This window comes from Apostichopus japonicus, chromosome 7, assembly GCF_037975245.1.
Source record: "Apostichopus japonicus isolate 1M-3 chromosome 7, ASM3797524v1, whole genome shotgun sequence".
In the NCBI taxonomy this organism is placed as follows: Eukaryota; Metazoa; Echinodermata; class Holothuroidea; order Aspidochirotida; family Stichopodidae; genus Apostichopus; species Apostichopus japonicus.
In genome coordinates this window covers 25,283,894-25,303,413 of record NC_092567.1, presented here as the reverse complement: position 1 = coordinate 25,303,413, position 19,520 = coordinate 25,283,894, and the positions used below count along the sequence as shown (strand labels likewise).

General features: G+C 38.7%; 1 protein-coding gene across 2 annotated transcripts; it reads left to right on the top strand.

The window, feature by feature from the left end:
• Positions 1-3,205: 3,205 nt before the first annotated feature.
• Positions 3,206-18,712, top strand: LOC139969872 (protein O-mannosyl-transferase TMTC3-like). Of its 2 annotated transcripts, none has more exons than XM_071975225.1 (14): positions 3,206-3,340; positions 5,179-5,427; positions 5,967-6,185; positions 6,950-7,046; positions 7,473-7,588; positions 8,174-8,346; positions 9,103-9,355; positions 9,794-9,945; positions 10,259-10,339; positions 11,910-12,047; positions 12,367-12,592; positions 14,409-14,564; positions 15,303-15,438; positions 17,148-18,712. In XM_071975225.1, exons 1-14 carry the CDS (start codon positions 3,314-3,316, stop codon positions 17,153-17,155), a joined length of 2,031 nt encoding a protein of 676 aa, XP_071831326.1. In that variant the 5' UTR covers positions 3,206-3,313; the 3' UTR covers positions 17,156-18,712. The 2 variants fall into 2 exon arrangements, with proteins under 2 accessions (XP_071831326.1, XP_071831327.1); XM_071975226.1 differs by lacking the exon at positions 3,206-3,340 and adding an exon at positions 3,770-3,785.
• Positions 18,713-19,520: the final 808 nt, after the last annotated feature.

Genomic DNA, 19,520 nt, shown 5'->3' with positions numbered 1-19,520 from the left:
TTCCAAAGATTCCGCGCAGATACATAAGAACTTGTTTACAGCAGTTGGGTGGAAACAAACTTTGGGCCTAGGCTGAAGGCCGTTCGATAGATGGATTTGGGATCGCCGTCTAAATGTTTCTGATAAAATGACTGGGGAAAGATGGTGGGGGACTGGATGGGGAGCGGGCGGTAGTGGAAGGAAGCGAAAGGAAAGGAGGGTCCAGGTACCGCAGAGTGATCCCAGACTTCTTGGGGATATGGATTTGGTGGGTCAGAGGAAAACGAAAACTCACCAGGCTTTGTATACTGTTACGTACAGGACTTTGTGTTGAAGGTGGAATATGCGGCCTGGGAAGGTGTCTGTAAGAGGAGGGGACATCTAAGAGGAGGGGACGTCTAAGAGGGGGGTCTCCCCCCTTTGAGAAAGAAATTGCTAGGCTGGTAGAGCACAGACATGGCATAATCAAGAATAGGCCTACATCAGCGGCGTAACGCCTATGGGCTCGGACGGGGCAAACCCAGGGGCCCCCGACCAAAGGGGGCCCCTCTGCACTGATGTACAGAACTTGGAAGAGAGGTACTCTTGTTTTTCTTTTTTTTTGAAACGGCACGTTTTCGTTGGAAAAGAAACTATAAACGAGACAATGGACATATTTTTCTGTGCGTGAATACGTTCGTCATAAATCATATGCCCCTGCAACTGTTAAAGCTGTTATCGGCTGTGGTCCTATTTATTACACTTACAGTCACAGTGGCGACCGCAGAAAGATCATTCTCCAAGTTGAAGCTAATCAAGACTTTCCTACGTTCAACCATTTCTCAAGATCGGCTGGATTCGCTGGCTATCCTTTCCATCGAGAGCGAGGGGGCATGCATGGTCACTTGATATAGATGGACTAATCGATATGTTTGCTGACAAGAAGGCCAGGCTCAGTAAATTCAAGCTCTAGCCTTTCCAAGTTCTCGGGAACTTGGATACCATTTGTCCACAGGAGTTACGCCACGGGTTGAAATATACATGTTTATGTTAATTGGACATTGGTCATTTGGTCTTATTGTCCTTTCAATCTCTTAACGATATTCTAGCTTTGCAACACCTTTTTTTCATGTTCCCAGTATGACAGACAAGGCGGACCAAAAATGTGTCTATGAACGCAGATTTTCCCCAAAATCTCAGTCGATAAAATCACCACGAAATGTTCCATATACGGCTTAGATTGCACTAGAGAGCTTGTAGAACCCCAGAGCTTCCAGGGCCCTAAGGCGGGCCCTGGACCCACGCCTTTGGGACTTCGCGCTCCGCGCTCGTGATGTGCGCTGCGCGATTTGATTCTCCGCAGCAGCCAGGGGGGCCCTTCCTTCCTTAGACCCAGGGGCCCCCAGACTCATCGTTACGCCTCTGGCCTACATGTCAGTACAGGAGTAACACCACTTTATGTCGTAGGAAACACTGTCACGCTTGTACATTACTCTGCTTATACCCTACATTATAGTAGTTTTTTTTTTTTATCTATGAGATCGTCGCTGCGAGGTATTTGTGTACATCTATGCTTTTTGTAATGAAGTGTGATTAAAGTTTAACGGGCAGCAAGGTAGATATTGCAACATTTCTAAAGCTGCTAGGAATAAATATATTTATCGTGTTTAAAATTCCCGGGACTTCTTGTTAAATATGGGACACTTTTGGGGACACTTAATTGTTAATTGGGGACGAGACATTGGAATCGGGGACTGTCCCCAAAAATCGGGAACGTCTGGTCACCTCAGTCTAAATTTTTGTTGCGAAATGATTTCTGTGGAGCTTGAGTTAGCTCCTACAATTACTACTTCCCCGGATAGCATGCCAGCATCTCTTTTTCTTTGTCAGAGGGGAAGCGTAGGGAGGCCGGTGGACTATATGTCCCCATCTTTCCCCAGGCGCGTAGCAAGGAAATGTGCCACTAATCTGTAGGCAAATTATCAGAGCCGTTGATTCAGCATTGGAATCTATCTAAGTGTATAGCGCCACCATAATGCCTCCCAGATCGCTGGAAATGGCACTTCCCAGGCATTGCAAGTTGCATCTAAGCATTTTCTATTCGAAATTACTAGCGATATCATAAAAACGTAAAAGAAATATATGCTCAAGGAGGGGGCGGTCGCCCCCTTCGCTTCCCCCACCCCCTTGGCTACGCGCCTGTCTTTCCTACCCATTTCCTTCTCAACCATACCCGCGATAGTGTCTCTGTGTTGCCTGTTATTAATGACGAGTTAAAAAGTCACGTGGCAAGTGTGTTCTAAGCCTGCTAATAGCATGCATGTGTTTGGCAAGCGTGGGTAGTATACTGTTGGTATGAATGATATTGAATGGATGTTTTCGGAAAGCAGTTTCGGAGAATGATTCAACAATGAACACGATTTTTTTGCGTCTGTTTATAAGACCAGAAACCAGTAAACCAGAAACCAGTATCCTCTTATTTCTGGTTCCTCTACTTCCATCTCACATATATTATATCGATACTCTATATTTACTACTTTATTTGATACCATCTTATTTATCCTATATTGTTCAAAATGTAAAAAAAAATGGAATGTAGCACATGAACTTGATTGATTGATATAGTGATATTAATTTAAAGTGTAAACATAAATATAGCTGAAGAATGACCCTTAAACTGTATTAATACGTAGTGCACGTCGGTATAGTACGGTTGGAATGGATGTTTTAAGGAGGCAGTTTTAAGTATGGATGTGTTAAGAATTATTGGAGAATTATTTGACAATGAACACGAAATTTGTGGCGTCAGTTTATATAGTGATATTAATTTACAGTGTGAACATAAATAGAAGAATATCCCTTAAACTATATATTAGCCTATGCGTCAACTGATTTATGACGCTAAGCCTTATAGATATACTGCCCAAGTATAGCTGAATATTGTTAGTTAAATTATGACTTTTCTTTCAAATCATAGATCAATCGTTGAACAGATGCAATTCCGCGATGTTAACACTTTCATTAATAAAGTAAATGGTTAACGTCCTGTGGTTTTAACAAGAGTACAGCTGCTGCAGCTAGGTCATATAAGTCAATACATAAGTGGACCTTGAAAAATGTATAAGTACATTCTGCAAAATGGATATTGATTATTATTGAAATAAAATAAAGTGTATAAGTCGTAGCCGTGACTATATCACATATAGGGAGACGAATCATTCATTAGTATAGGACCATAAACATATATAAATGTATAGTCTGCGGTAGTTAGGCCTATATTATATATAGACTGATGCAACGAAAGCGTCCAGAATTCTTGATCAAACAGTAGAACAGACATCGGAGAGAAACAGGCATGAACAAACATTGTACACCCCATAAGGTAAGTATGTATTACTGTAAAATCCAATTTTTTTCTTCTAGTAATTAGCTGTTTTATATTTTAACATTTACTTCAAAATGTATAACTTTTATGTGTAAGTTGACGTCAAGACAGTTCCGGCCGCTGTAAACAGCAGCAGGCGCGTAGCCAGGAATTTGCCAAGGGAGGGGCGAAACTGTAGATTCGGCATTGCAAACTATCTAAGCGTAGCGCCACCATGAGTTGGCGCGAAGCGTACAAGAAAATTTTGGCTAAAAATGCCTCCCAGATCGCTGGAAATGGCACTTCCCAGGCCTTGTTAGTTGCATCTTAGCATTTTCTCTTTTGAAAATACTAGCGATATCAACATTACAAATTTTTTTTAAAAATATGCTCAAGGGGGGGGCGGCTGCCCCCTTCGCCCCCCCCCCTTGGCTACGCGCCTGAACAGCAGGAATACAAACCTGTGAGTATTAATGCAATTTATAGCAAACTTACATCACTATGATTTTGATTTCCCGTTTGTGAAAATTACAAATTATGAGTGGTTTAATTATCTTTCAAGTTACATCAAGAAAATGTCTCTGTTTTGTTCTTACTTAAATCAATTTGTTTTTATGAGATTACGTGTCAAGTTGGATTTTAGCATCATACATAGGTTTCATTTACCAGCAGTAAACCGAAAAAAGCTCTGGTTTTTCACTTACCGTAAATATTTATTCATTCACTTATCTTTACTTTTACTCATAGGCGTAGGAGCCTAATTTGATTTGGGGGGCTGTAACGACTTGCCCGAAAATATAACAAAACTTTTTCAAGCGCTCCGCGCGCGTTCAACATGTCAATGTGTATATCATATAGGCATGCATCGGTTATTACATCGCATGCCAATAACATACAAACATTTGCCGTGTTATTACCCTTCCCTATTGGTTATAATTATTGGAGAAGTCGTTACAATAATAATTATGACAAATAATATCAGTTTAACCATTGAAAAACACATTGCAATTTTTTTTTCAGTAGGTGCCCTAAAAATTCTCAGCATATTGCCCGAATTTTTACAAACATTTTTGGTTGGGGAGGGGGGTTGCAGCCCCCCCCCCAAAGCCCCCCGCCTCCTGCGCCTATGATTATACTCTAGTTTGATGCTTGTATTTATCAGATGCTCTTGTTTTAGACTTTTAGCAATGAAGTCATTTGTGTCATATAGGCGTTACAAACTTATTTTTATGACGTAGAATATTTGGCAAACAATAAATGACGTGGCAAATGGAGTTGCAATCATCACTGGCGTGCCTTAGTGGTCAATCTGGAAGAGAAAATGAAATTGTAACCAGCACAGAAATAACATGTCACGTCACTCTATATACATGACATGTTAGAATCAGTGGCGGCGCTAGAGGTATTGGTCAGGGGGCCAGAATGGTCTGTAGGGGCGCTTTCGACACTTTCTAAGCGGAGCGCCACCACAGCGTGGCGCAGAACTTTTTTGAGTAAAGATACTCCCTAGATCGCCGGAAATGACCCTTTCCGGGCCTTGCTAATTTGCAGATAAACGAAGAATAAATAGGTTTCATCGCCATTTGTGACAACGCGGAAGTTTATATGGGTGTTGAAAGTACATGCGCTTCATCACAATCCCTGTGGTATCTTTGTAAAAAAGTCAATAATCGCGAATAAGTAAAAAGTGGTAAAAAGCTGAAAAGGGCGCCAGCAGTCCATTTGAGTACGTCGGGGGGGGGGGGGGGCATCCACCCCCTGACTGTATTGACGTTCTGCCACTGGTAAGAATGTATCTAGTGCTTCAACAACACAGGTGATTCAAATGGACATGTCTTCCACTTTCGTTATTGCAGACAAATCTGGTCAAAGTGGTGTCCAGATCTGATGTAGCGAGCAAAATGGAATCTTCCTACTGCAAGGAGTCTAATTTGTTGCCCAGTCTCATCCTTCTTGTTGCTTGCATAATCTGCTACTCCAACTCACTTCAAAATGGTCTCTGTTTCGATGATACGAAAGTAATCATAGGGAATATGGACATTCGAACAACAACACCTTTACAGCAATTGTTCTTGAATGACTATTGGGGAAGACCCTTGCATGAGGTAAATAAAGTACCGCAGTTTAACGGTTTCACTCTTTTGAAAAAATCTTTGTTTCAGTAATATCTCCTCACCCATCACATGCAATTGTTTTCTCTTTCCTATCCCTGCAATTGACTAAATGAGAAGAAATTAATCAAACAAATAATTTTTTAAAAAACAGAGTGAGGATAAATAAAGAAGAGTTAAGCACCACTATTCTCTCAAAAGTTATCTTCAATTCCAAAACCTTTGCACATATTCATTTTGTAAGCCGTCGTGTCCAACGGGTACAGAGTTCATACACGTTGGAGAGGCGATGGTTGAGTCAAAGAAATAAACATATATGAATATTCATATTAATATACCTTACTATATATATATATGTATATATATATATATATATATATATATATATATATATAAATGAAAATATATATATATATATATTTATATATATATATATATATATATATATATAATATCATGTATAATGTATAAAAAAGAACACAAAACACAAATCAGCAGTCTTCTGAATACATTTTACTATATCTTCACCATAGGCTACAAGCCACAAGTCATACCGCCCTCTCACTATCTTGTCGTTCCGATGGAACTATGCTATTCATGAGCTGGACCCTATGGGCTACCATCTCATAAACGTGTTACTTCATTGGGTGCTGTCCGTCCTATTGGTCAACGTCTTTCAAATATTCCTCTCACGGTGGGAGACTAACATCTTTGCGATTCTCTTCATGGTCCACCCAGTTCATACAGATGCTGTAAGGAATATGAAAATTATTACAGAACGTGAACGCTTGTGGTAGAAGGGTGGGTGGGTGTTGTGGGGGAGGTGGGTGTTGTGGGGTGGGTTGGTTGAGCTGGGTGGTGGGTTGAGTATAGTAATGTAACACACTCTCAAGTCGTTTTCTTAATGATCCACTCCGAGTACGTAAATGGTATATAGTGGCGTCAGTGGTTGTGAAGGGAATAGGGAGGGGGGTTAGGGTGGGTGGGGGTATTATATTTAAGTTTCGATCTCTTCTATTATACTTTTCTTTGGCTATGGTATACCGTAAATACACCCTGTCGTTGTCTAGGTTGTAAGTAGTATGGAGCTGAGTATCATGAGCGGAGGAGGGTGAGGAGGGGGGTGCGGAGGAGGGTGCGGTATAGGTTATGTTTAGCTGTATCCGTGGGTTTGTTTTCTGGATCTAGCCCATGCAGTCTGTAAGTATCATCTACGGAATTGTTTAGGATAAATGGTAGGTCGTGTTGCATGATTCTAATCGACCATTCAGTCAATGTGTCCAGACGTGTATGAATACATAGTGTTTAACTGTGTGAGGAACCGATGATGTGATGAATGTGGGGGGGGGGGGAGGGTGGAGGTTAGCTATTGCAATAATATCGAGTACACTTCTCTTAATAATTACGAAGATAGAAGACATTAACAACGCACCTCTAAAATTGCACGTGTACAACTGTTTTTAAATTTCTTTCGATTCATGATCACATGCTTAAAATGTTCACGTTTGGTTTAAAGGTCACTGGAGTTGTCGGCCGAGCTGATATATTAGCTGCAATTTGGATGATTCTTGCTCTGGCGAGCTATATAAGAGGATCACAGCACCGTAAAACCAGTGAGTGATTGGTTTACATCCAGATATATATCAGAACAAATCACCGTACACTAGTGATTGGTTTACATAAAGTCAGACCAAGGCGTAAAAGAGTATTGTATATATACAATAGAGGGCGTTTGACCTAAACATAAACTAGAATTCCTTTATAAAGGAACTCTAACATAACAACGTTCAACTAAAATGATTATTGTATGCTTTACTATATTCTTACTATGTTGTACAACGTTCCATGTCACATTCTTACTTCTTACATAATTATAATTTTTTTCGTTTTATTGACGGATGTCATCATATTAGATTTTCGTGTCTTTTGGGGGAAGGGGTGAGAGGGGGGTGTGGAAAAAACATTCATGTGTCGAAACTTAACATGCTTTCAGCTGGTTTAACCATATATGATCTTTTTAAATTTTGTTTCTTTGTCAGACTGGAAGTTTATTTACCTTACAACTTTTCTGACTACTCTAGCAATGCTCTGCAAGGAGCAAGGAATAACAATTGTGGCTATTTGTTGCGGATATGAAATGTTTTGGCTTCGGAAGGTTTGTTATCTTTAATAGGAAAGAATGATTCACAATAGGTTTTGTTCTGTTTTTACCCTAAGTCAACATTTAAGCTGTTTCGGTGTGTTTATTTGCGTTAGATAACTCTTCTCACGTTTAACAACAATATATCACAAGTCAACTTTAATAATAACTCTTATAGCTCAGTTTCAAGGTAAGTTTACTACATTCTTCGTGTATAATTGTCGACAATTAAGTTAAAGACTAGATATTGGGAACGATTTATAATTATCGCTACTATAGAACATAACATACTATAGTACTTTAATCCAAAGTTGTCGCATTAGGAACTTGAAAGAAATTATAGATTTCTTAAGCAATTGCGAAGGAAAGGAAAGACATACGTGAAATTTGTAGAACATTTTGGCGTACAAGTCTTTCAAAAGGATCAGTCAAATGTCTGTAACCAACGTAATATCGTAAGAATGAGTTCGATTGAAAGGTATCATATTTTGTTTCAATATTGCACTGTTTTGGTTAGAATAGGCAAAAATATGATCCAACGCAAAATTGTATACCTTTTAATTAGTTTTATATCTTTTTTGTTTTCGACTTTTTATACAGGTTAATTTCAGCAAAGGTCTCCATCTAGCTGAAACATTATTTAGGAAACCCAGAAATTTACCCGGCTGGTTCAATAAATCTCTTCAGAGAATGATCTCATTGATTCTCTTTGGTGTTGGTCTCTTGATACTCAGAATATACCTGATGGGAACAAACATGCCAATTTTCACAAAGTAAGACAATTTTATTTAGAGTCAAGTTTGAACTTAAAAATCTCACCAATACAACAATCATAATCATATTTGATTTTTATATAGCGCTTTATACCAGCGATAGGTCTCAAAGCGCTTTACAGACGTTATACTACCCCTGGTCAATGATAACCTGTTCCAGAGACAATCCCTCCAGTCGGCAACAGTTATATACTGCGCCCAATGACAAGTTACCTCACAGGTACCCATTAAACCCCTGGGTGGGGAGAGGCAAGTGAGATAAAGCATCTTTCACAAGGAAACAACGTAATGAACTAGGCATGAATCGAACCAGCAATCCAGACATAATATTGTGAAATGTAACCAAATAGAAGCACGTGGCTGTGTTTGGTTAAATCCGGGAACTTAATCCCTCGACTCTGCTAAGAAACCACGATTCTACATCTTCATCACATGCAATACATTATGGTGATTGAACCTTATGTATAAATCCCCGTATGAACCAACATATAGTAACGTTACGTAACATATAACATTAACTGAAAACATTTAAGTACTTATAGGCCTACTAATACATTATACTAAATGTGAATCTTTGTTTGTTTGTAATAAATTGTCCATATCGCAATGTGGTGCAGATGATGATATAGGAGACGTTTAGACCTGAAAGGGCACAAGAGTGATTACATTTTCGTGTAAGTATCGCAACTTACTCAAGCGATATACTATACCTGTAATGAAGTTTCTTTCGATGATACTGCGTATTATATCTTTCAGAGATGATAACCCCGCTGCTGTGGCCCCGACACCAGTTCGCCAGTTGACCCAGTGGTACCTGCTACCAATCAATGTTTGGCTCCTTCTGTACCCTTACCCCTTGTTATGTGATTACACAAGGGGGACTATCCCACTTGTACAGTCGATTACTGACCCAAGAAACCTAGCCACGCTCACTTTTATTATAACACTGTCGGTTATATCTGGTCGCGCACTTATGGGTCATACGAAGACATCCAGACAATTATGTGTGGTAGGTATAGTTCACTAGCCAACAGCGAAATAAAGTCATAGTCTTACTGTGAACTGGCTGTTCAGTTCGGTCAAAAATTGTAGTCAATTTTATCAAAATGATTCAAAATATAATTACAAACTTATCAATGTAACTCATTTATCTCCTCGATACTTTTAGTCATGTGAACTTTCATTAAAACTTTTGTATATATATATATATAGTTGTCTGATGATCGCTCAACGAGTGAAACTCTGAGTAACAACTACTAGTGTTCCACTAGTCTCAACTAGTCCCAACATCAATTCAAAAGTTTGTATCTTCGCCAGACAAGATGCTATGAAGATAACGATTTGACCAACACGTGAAGATCATTTCCAGCAATTTTGTTAAAAGTTCATTTTAAGCTATTTATCGGAAGATCCCTTTAATAATCAATATAATGTCGTTTTCCAACAGGCGTTGTCATTCGTGGTCTTTCCGTTCCTGCCTGCTTCTAATTTATTTTTTCGTGTTGGGTTTGTGGTAGCTGAAAGAATTCTGTACGTACCAAGCATAGGATTTAGCATGTTGATCGCCATGGGTATGAAAAGACTTACACACGTGAAAAGGTATATTTGAATTAAACCAGATTTCATACAAATTCGATCAAACTTATCAGCATATTTCGAAGAATGAAATAATGTTTTTTTATTATTTATTTATAATTCGGTCTTGGCTTTCCCCATCTAATTCAATTTCGTATGAAATATTGTATTTGTGACTCACTTTCTTCTTAATATAATTGAGCAATACACCACCGAATGTAAAATAAAAACAGTTTTCTTAATAGCAACTTCATTTACTAATCCTTCTACAAACCTGTGGACGAATTTATCGTTTAGTCTTATTTACGTTTCTCTTTCTCTTCATTATTCTTCAAAGATTAAGAAAGCTGGCTTACTTGATATTTATTTTGACAATAGGACTACATGCCGCCAAGACAATACGAAGAAATATCGACTGGTAACTATTCTGTTTACTGAAATATACCACATATCGTTCAAGTTGTGATATTTCAATTTGTCTCAAAAACAATTTGAGACAGAATGAAAACTTCACGTATTGCATGTTTGAATGTATGTATGTATTTTAGATCCTCCTGCAAGCAGGAACTCGCGAAGAAGCCATCAAAGCCGTAAGCTGACCGAAGTCAGTCTCTTAGATTCATATTTTAACGTCCATGATTATTAATTGTCAACAACTCTGTATAACTGGACGACATACATTAATCTTGGAGTGACTGGGGACCTTATGATTGGAAGGCACCGGCGTTAACCACTGAGCTAACACTCCCTTGTCCGCTGCACATATAAAAGATGGTTAACAAAAATGAACAAGAGGGCAATCCACGGAGTTGCAGATCTCATCTACTCCATTACGGGAGTGATTGTTGGGTTAATTCACCTATGACCATTGACATATGACGTCACGCAGGCACGAGTTTACATGGTCAGGCACTATACCCACTAAGGTTGAACTTGATCGGACTTATAACCGTCTAGGAGGAGTTCCGCGACACACTTTTCCGCAAAATTTAGGCCATTTGACTTACTGTGACCTTTAACCTCGATCCTTAACAATCACATAACTACTACTTTAAAAATTGTCACGTTATTTTCTACATATTTTGTTGTTTAATGACTTTTTCCAACATACAGACAATCAGGTAATGGCTAAAACCAGTTTTTGTGGTATTTGACCTTTAACCTCTGATCTATGCCGTCACCAATCACGGAGGCACGACTTTTCTTGATCAGGCATCTGCCCAACAAGTTTGAACTTGATCTTACAGTGTAGGATTAGTATTTAGACAATATGTCATATTCCTATACATTACATATAGTGAGATGAGATAATAACATATACTATTTATCGCTGAAAGGAATAAATAGTTGGAAATGGAATGACCAAATTATTACAGAATAATAAAAGTAATAATATAGTAAATTTATATAGAGCCATACATAGAAAATTCACAAAACGCTTAACAAAGGTGCAATCCTTGAACAAGTTTTGAGAGAGCGTTTACAGAATGTTGCGATACGAATATGTGATGGTAGGTTGTCCTATATTGCTGGAGCTGCGACAGATATGACAGAAATAAAAATACCGGTTTTGTATAATAATAATAAAAATAATAAAAATAATCATCATCATCATCATCATCATCATCATCATCATCATCATCATCATCATCATCATCATCATCATCATCATCATCATCATCATCATCATCATCATCATCATCATCATCATCATCATCATCATCATCATCATCATCATCATCATCATCATCTAAAAGAAATCTAATGTCTCAGCAGAATCAGTGATTTTGATATTCTTTCTGAATCTCATAACTGACTACGCTAATTAAATATAGCTGGGTTTTTTTTTTAAATTAATATTTGACGTTTTAAGAGATGCTTTATAATCTAATATTTAAGTTACGACTTGTAACTCCAAATATTCTGACAAACTATGCCAATCGACAGCTTATTATTCCATTCGAGATAATATCACTTTTCTTTTTCAGGAAATCTGCAAAAACACTATACATGTCTGGTCTACACATAGCACGGAATAATAGCAAGCTGTGGAATAATGCAGGGCATATGTTCTTCGCCGACAACGACATGAGCACAGCACTGCAATACTTTAAACAAGGAACGATGTATGTTAAATAATTTACATATAAAATATCTAAATTAATATTAAATCATTTCCTTGGCTATAATTTTTTACCATCTTACATTGATACTAGCTCTTACTTATAATTTAGAGTGTTTAGGTTCACCCCTTCAGAGCACAGGATGACCAATATAAAGAGTGAACCCCACTTCTGCACATTTAGCCCCCCCCCCCTCCCACTCCGCCAGAACTTTTTTCTTACCCTCCAAAAGTATTTGGTAACTCCTAACAGTTTGAAATACTGCAAACCTAAGGATATGTCTGGTTTAATTATTACTTTTGTCGTTCTTTCTTTGATCCAGTGAAGATCCTGGTCACATATCGTCCTATATATATGTCGGTAGAACCTACCACCAGGCTATGAACAACAACTCGATGGCCATGAAGTATTTTCGAAAAGCAGAATTACTTATTCCTCCACAAATACCTGGAAAAAAGAGACATATTGACAAAAACACTGTGTCTATTTATGTATCCATGGCGAGAATTCTGAAACAAGACAAAACTAATTATCTTGAAGCCATTGAGGTAAGTAAATAAAAGGAGGTTTTTGATCTTTACTTATTTATTTATTTTGCTTATTTATATTTACTTTTTAAAGAGGGGCGGTTAAGGGTAATATTTCTGATTGGGACAATATTTCTTATATTTTTGACATTTCTCAATACCGATTAAAAAAAGTATAAAGAAAACAAAATTGTATCATGCTATAGAATTATTGATGAAGATCCAACCAACTTTGTTTTGTTGGAAATCAAAAGGGACTGTTTTAAATTTAATCCGAATCAAGTACACTTTTGTATTTTAAGATGAATCTGTACATCGCGATGATATCGTCAGGACGATACGTCCGTATATTTAGGATAACCACGAGCCTGCTGACATCGCGGTGTATTGTCATGACCATAACCGATGCTGATATAATCACGAGCCTGCTGACATCGCGGTGTATTGTATTGACCATATATTGTATGTTCCTTGATAATGCCCAGGCTTGACTACTGTAACTCCCTTTTATTTGGCCTTCCTGACTCTACACTGAAAAAACTTCAAACTGTTCAGAATTCTGCTGCCCGGTTAATACCATGTTCATCGCGTCATGATCACATATCTCCAGTGCTTCAATCACTCCATTGGCTTCCAGTAAAACAACGGTCAGTTTATAAGCTCCTCCTCTTAACGTACAAATCACAACACTCCCTTGCCCCTGGTTACATTGCAAATTTAATTCCTCAGTATCATCCTCAACGCCAACTTCGCTCGTCTACAAAGTGTCTTCTTGCCACCAGCCATACCCCAAACACAAAGTTTTATGGAGAAAGAGCCTTCATCTCGGCTGCACCTCATCTCTGGAACAATCTACCATCTTCAATTCGCAATGCACCATCGGTTGACTGTTTTAAGCGTCTCTTAAAAACTCATTTATTCCAAAATTTACAGTGATTAGACTTGCATATTTGTGTACTTGTTTAAGCGCTTTGAGGCCTTTGCATAAAGCGCTCTATAAATATTTGCTTATTATTATTATACCGATGCTGATATCACCACGAGCCTGCCAACATCGCGGTGATATTGTCATGACCTTATACCGATGCTGATATCACCACGAGCCTGCCAACATCGCGGTGATATTGTCATGACCATATACCGATGCTGATATCACCACGAGCCTGCTGACATCGCGGTGTATTGTCATGACCATATACCGATGCTGATATCACCACGAGCCTGCTGACATCGCGGTGATATTGTCATGACCTTATACCGATGCTGATATCACCACGAGCCTGCCAACATCGCGGTGATATTGTCATGACCTTATACCGATGCTGATATCACCACGAGCCTGCTGACATCGCGGTGATATTGTCATGACCTTATACCGATGCTGATATCACCACGAGCCTGCCAACATCGCGGTGATATTGTCATGACCTTATACCGATGCTGATATCACCACGAGCCTGCTGACATCGCGGTGTATTGTCATGACCATACCGAGTGCTGACTTAACCATGAGCCTGCTGACATCGCGGTAATATTGTCAACACCATATACTGGGCGCTGATATAACCACGAGCCTGCTGACATTGCGGTGTATTGTAATGACAATATACCGATGCTGATATCACCATGAGCCTGCAGACATTGCAAAGATATCGTCACCATTATACACCGTTATATTCACACAATCGTGAGGCATGCCGATGTTGCGGTGATATGATGCTGACGATAAACCGGTATATTTAAATGCTCGAGCCTGTAGAAATATAATGATATTGTCATGGCGCTATAACAGAATACGTAGTAGATAGTCCTTTGTACGGTCTTCCTTTATTTTCAGCTTTATAAACAGGCAATCTCTCTGAGGCATGACTTCGTTGATGCTTACCTTGACTTAGGGAGCCTTCTAATCACCATGAATAACCTGGATGAGGCTGCTGAGGTCTTTGAAAAACTTTTAAAGTTTGAACCAAACAATGTCCGTGGAATATACAATGTAAGAATAATCAGTCTGCTTTCATACCGTTAACCAAAATGTCACACTTACGTAAGCCACCACGCACATTGTTCTTTTCGTAAAATGGTAGAATTTCATTTCAAATTTGCTCTAACATGCCTTCTGTCATACTCTTCTTTTCATCAACCCCCACCCCCGCCACCAACCCCCCCCCCCCTCTCACCCTCTCTCGCTCGTCCAGATAGAAATGACTGGAAAAATCACAGACTTACTTGCCTACATCATTGATTCTAAGAGTTTAAACCGGAAAACCTGCTTGTTGATAAAAAATTGAAAGATTTCACACGAACTACAAAGATCTCTCTTAATTTAAATCGTGTTTATGCAATTATATAACTGTGGATGTTTACGGCAAAATTATATGTTATTCGAAAAACACGAAATTCAGATCTGACCAAGAATCATGAACAATAATATGTTTAACAGATCTGTTTATTCAATGAGGATGCCTTTACTCTACGTATACTCTTCCTGTGTTTATCATCCAATTATTAAGTGATACTGTTGTCATACAATACAGAGCCGTTTCTAAACCTGTAGTGCACTCCCCCTCCCCCTGGGAGTGCGAAGCAATTCTCCGTGTAGTGGTTGAATCATAAACAGCAAGCTTGTTGCAAGAGTTAGGTCACAGCTGGTAAAGGAGGTACGAAGTTTGTTTCAATTGCTAGGGGTGAGAGTAGTGGAAAGTACTGTTTTTTGTATATCGTTTATTTACAGATGGGGGTCGTTGAATTCAATCGAAAGAACAAGCAAAAAGCAATACAATGGTTTGAAAAATGTTTGCAGCTCGACCCAGCATTTACACAGGCGAAAACTTCTTTAGAACATCTGAAAGAAAATACAACAAGTGAAGGTAAGGAGACGATGGCTAGGTCAAGTACAGGTTAAGTACAGGTCACGTACAGGTCAAGTACAGGTTTGACGTGAGGAGGAGTGGTCACGGATGGGGCTTCGTCCCCGGCGTGGTCAATTAGGGGTCCCGAGAAAAAGAAATGGAATGCAGTAGGTCATATTCTCGATTTCATAATGTATTTAAAGACGAATGCCGACGGCAGAAAGAGGTCAGATGACATAGTTGTCCTCGGAGTCCTACGTGACTACTGTTGATGTCACGTATTACGTCAGTGTACGTATACTAAGTATGGTGAGTCTATAGTTAGTTTACCGTGAGTGTGGTATCCAAGGGAATGAGACCGGAAATAGTACAAGGAACACAACATGTGGCGTATAGGCCTATATGGAGAGTGTATTTGTCTGTTTGTACCAACTCGACGATAGCATCCAATACAACAATGAATTCAACTTGGTTCAATGCGAATATTATACTGTGACAGTTAGTGAGCTAGATTGAAGAAATGAATATAAGAGAGTCCAAGTCGAAATATTTCGCTCGTATATAGTGATATGACTATATATAGGCTAGGGCAACAATTATTTTTGTATTCAGGTGTAACTGTTGTTAGTCCTATATGTTAGCACACGTACTAGGGGGGGGGGGGTACCCCTGAGATTGAAACAAGGGGAAATGGGTTGAGTTTGGGCTCTTTATAAGCATAGACCTACTACAACTATGTGGCGAGGCAGATTACAATACAGTACACTTGCCAGCAGTTATGTTTCATAATTGTCAAATCAACAGCAAATAATTACATGATGTTCAAATATGAGTTATGAAAGTATAAGCATGGGCAAAATGAAATAATGAATAAAACATTATAATATTGACTTTTGCATATTTAACAGATACATGTATTTGTGATAAGGAGAATCAGATCGTTGCCATGGTAACACATACAAGTTGCGACAATTTTGCACACGATTCCAATATACTTCATGTTGAATTATACATTAAATTCAATTAAAGCAGCACCAGATTCGTCCAGAGCGGGATTAACCTCGGGGAGGGGGGGGGGGGGGGCTAAACATACAAAGACATTGTCATCAAATGTTCGCAAGGTAACCAAGGCTGATGCTGTCCTTATGTCCAAAACGTTTCGTGTCATCTTTGTCTTAACATATGTAATTAGCTTTTATCAAAAGCCATTTGTCTCGTTTTTGTATACAACACTTTTTTTGAAATATAATCGTCTCGTATTTGTTTACAACACTTTTTTGGGGAAATATATATATATATAAAGGCAACCTTTCGTGCGATAAGTGGATACGTATATAGGAGACATCCATATTGGTACATCCTTTGTGGTCCCATTGGTTAGGACCATGATATATTTGCATAACAATTTATTCAACACCCATTGGTCGAATATTTTTCAACGAAGCTGCATTTCTATTACATTTCACTAAAAAGGTCCCATATTTACCTTTTGCTTACTTAAATATTTTGTGGCACTATTAGATCGGAAAATATCTGTTCACTGAGAGGGACCAAATTTTGTCAACAAAAGGTCACCTTTTCATTCCAAACAAGAGAAAAAATGTGACTTTTCTGGAACAAATAATCGCACTTCTAATACATAACTATAGGTACGGTACCACGTGCCACTGAATGCATTGTTTATCATTTATAAAATATTATATATCTTCTTTGTCATTCATTTTCAGACATATGAAGAAGCGCAGAGGTTGTCCCTGAGATAACGTCCGGGTAGCCAACAATTTCTGTAAAATAGCTTTCAAGAGAAATGTTCATATAAATGCACAGCAATGTTTCCAAGAACTGTATCAACATGCGGGACAAAAGTTTGTAGCGGATAATTTATAACATTTTCATATCAAAGAAACAAGACAAAAGAGAAATATTACCAGCGTTTTCAGATGACTGAATATTCATACCAAACATGGTCACTGTAGTAAATATATTTATAGTATTCAGTTTATTGCAATTTTCCAATAGGTCCTACCTGTTATAATGAGCTTTGTGCATGGGCGCAGATCCTGGTGGGGACAGCAGGACGCGTCCCTACCAACTTTTTAAGTGGTGAGGACATGATATACCGTGTCCCCACGAATTTTTCCTGACCAAACGCTGCATTTCAAATTCCCCTATATTGAACTTTGGCGCAGTTGGATCCAGCATTGTGCAAATGACATGCTATAGAAGACGAGAATTATTACTATTGACACTATTAGGCGTGGCTTCTCCGCTGAGGCATTAACACATTCAATCATTTGCGGCAGTCTATAATTGTTTTCTGGGAGAGGGTCCCAGAACCATCGTTTACAAAGTCTACTTGGATTATTTTTTTCCCTGATTTGTTTTCTGCAGACGCCCATGTTTTTCCCCAAACTAAATTTCTGAGCCATGAGATTTAAAAACTGAACGAGGTTTGGAGCATCATTGGGTCTGAGTAGTGTTATTTCCGGCGATTTAAGAGGTATATTTGCCAAAAAAAATCTTGGACGCTACGCGCGAACCCATGGTCGCGCTCCGCTTAGATAGTATCAGAGAACAGACACACGTCCGTACCATTATCCAAGACTGATCTGCGCCCATGGCTTTGTTCGTCTGTGTTGGTTGTTAAAGATAATGTCTATATAGCTTATTTAACACTTGATTGACTGTAACACTCCCTTTTCCAGGGTTGACTTTTCTTCTTTCTCAGAGTAAAGCTATCGGTGTAAATGTCAATACACAGTAAAAAAATGTATTATTCTCCTTATAAACATGATCCGAATTGACATTGGAAATAGATGGAATAAAACTTTGAACATTTCAAGTTGAATAATTCCTAGAGTACGTTGTTGGTAAGGCTTCTACATTGTTGGATATATATGGATGTCTGAATAAAACTTGGAAAATGGTCAGTTTAAATACCAGACCTGTCAACTCATCGATTCAGCTTATATTGGTAAGGATGTTGTCAATCAAAATAGCTATTGGTAACTCTAGTGGGTTTACTGATGGTGGGACTGAAACCACACGAGATGGGATTATTTTAAATTACAAAATCATTCTTAATTCTTTGTTGATATGTCACGTCGTATGTAATAAATGGATTTTTTAAAGGTTTCCAGATAACCGATGGGTGGTCAATAAATTACTCCAATAACCATCCTTCTATAGTGACATTTGGTATGCGGAAAACAATGTAAAAAGCCTCCTATATCATGATTAAAGAAAAAAATATCATGTCTAACTTCAAACACAAAATCTTTCCTTACGAAGAGGCAAATACCTCTTCTCTTATTAACTGCACGACGGATAGTGATCAACAAGCCGGTACCCTTCTACGTGATCGAGAGAAGAATTGATATCAAGTAATAGCAGGTCTACGTGAATATGGGGGCGCACTACTACGAAGTTGAACATGGGGGGCGCACTACTACGAAGTTGAACATGGGGGGGGGGCGCACTACTACGAAGATAGAGATTATCATCAACACTGTCGAAGTTGCTAATAAGACTCCGATTGTTAACTTGGAAAATGTTGTAGTCATCATATCAGAGATTATCATAAGTCGATCATTATTAAGATAACTTAATGCAAGTTTGCATCGAATATCATTTATATCGAGATCATTGCCAGGTGAAAATTCATTATCGGGTTCAAAGAACTCCTGGGGGCCGCTTAAGTCACATAAAGGCAGACTTTTCTCCCAGCAGTATGGTTTAACTTTAAAGATACCCTGTCGGGTGTTTGGTGTTTCAGGCACATAACGGTGGATCGCCGTTGTCGGGGAAGGTTTATAAGGGGAGGGGAACTTGAACCATTCGAAAAGGGCTTCGACGCAAAATGGTGCTATCAATTTCTTCTGTTGTTGTTGCTGCCTTTGATTTTTCACCGTCGGCCATCGAGTCCCCAAAAATGTCTGTGTGTGGAGGGAGGGGTACTCTTTCCCCTGCCCCCACCCTCGCTGGCTATGTCACTGAAAAGATGTGGTACAACATATGTCTGATCACTGAATTGTTAATTCCATATGGTACATTAAGATAAAATGAAAAAAATTCCCATAATTTATGAGAGAGAAGTTCAT

Coding starts and splice junctions, on each gene's coding strand:
- LOC139969872 (XM_071975225.1), top strand. CDS start 3,314: ATGAACAAACATTGTACACCCCATAAG. Junction 3,341..5,178: donor AACATTGTACACCCCATAAG/GTAAGTATGTAT, acceptor TCGTTATTGCAG/ACAAATCTGGTCAAAGTGGT. Junction 9,946..10,258: donor AGACTTACACACGTGAAAAG/GTATATTTGAAT, acceptor TATTCTTCAAAG/ATTAAGAAAGCTGGCTTACT.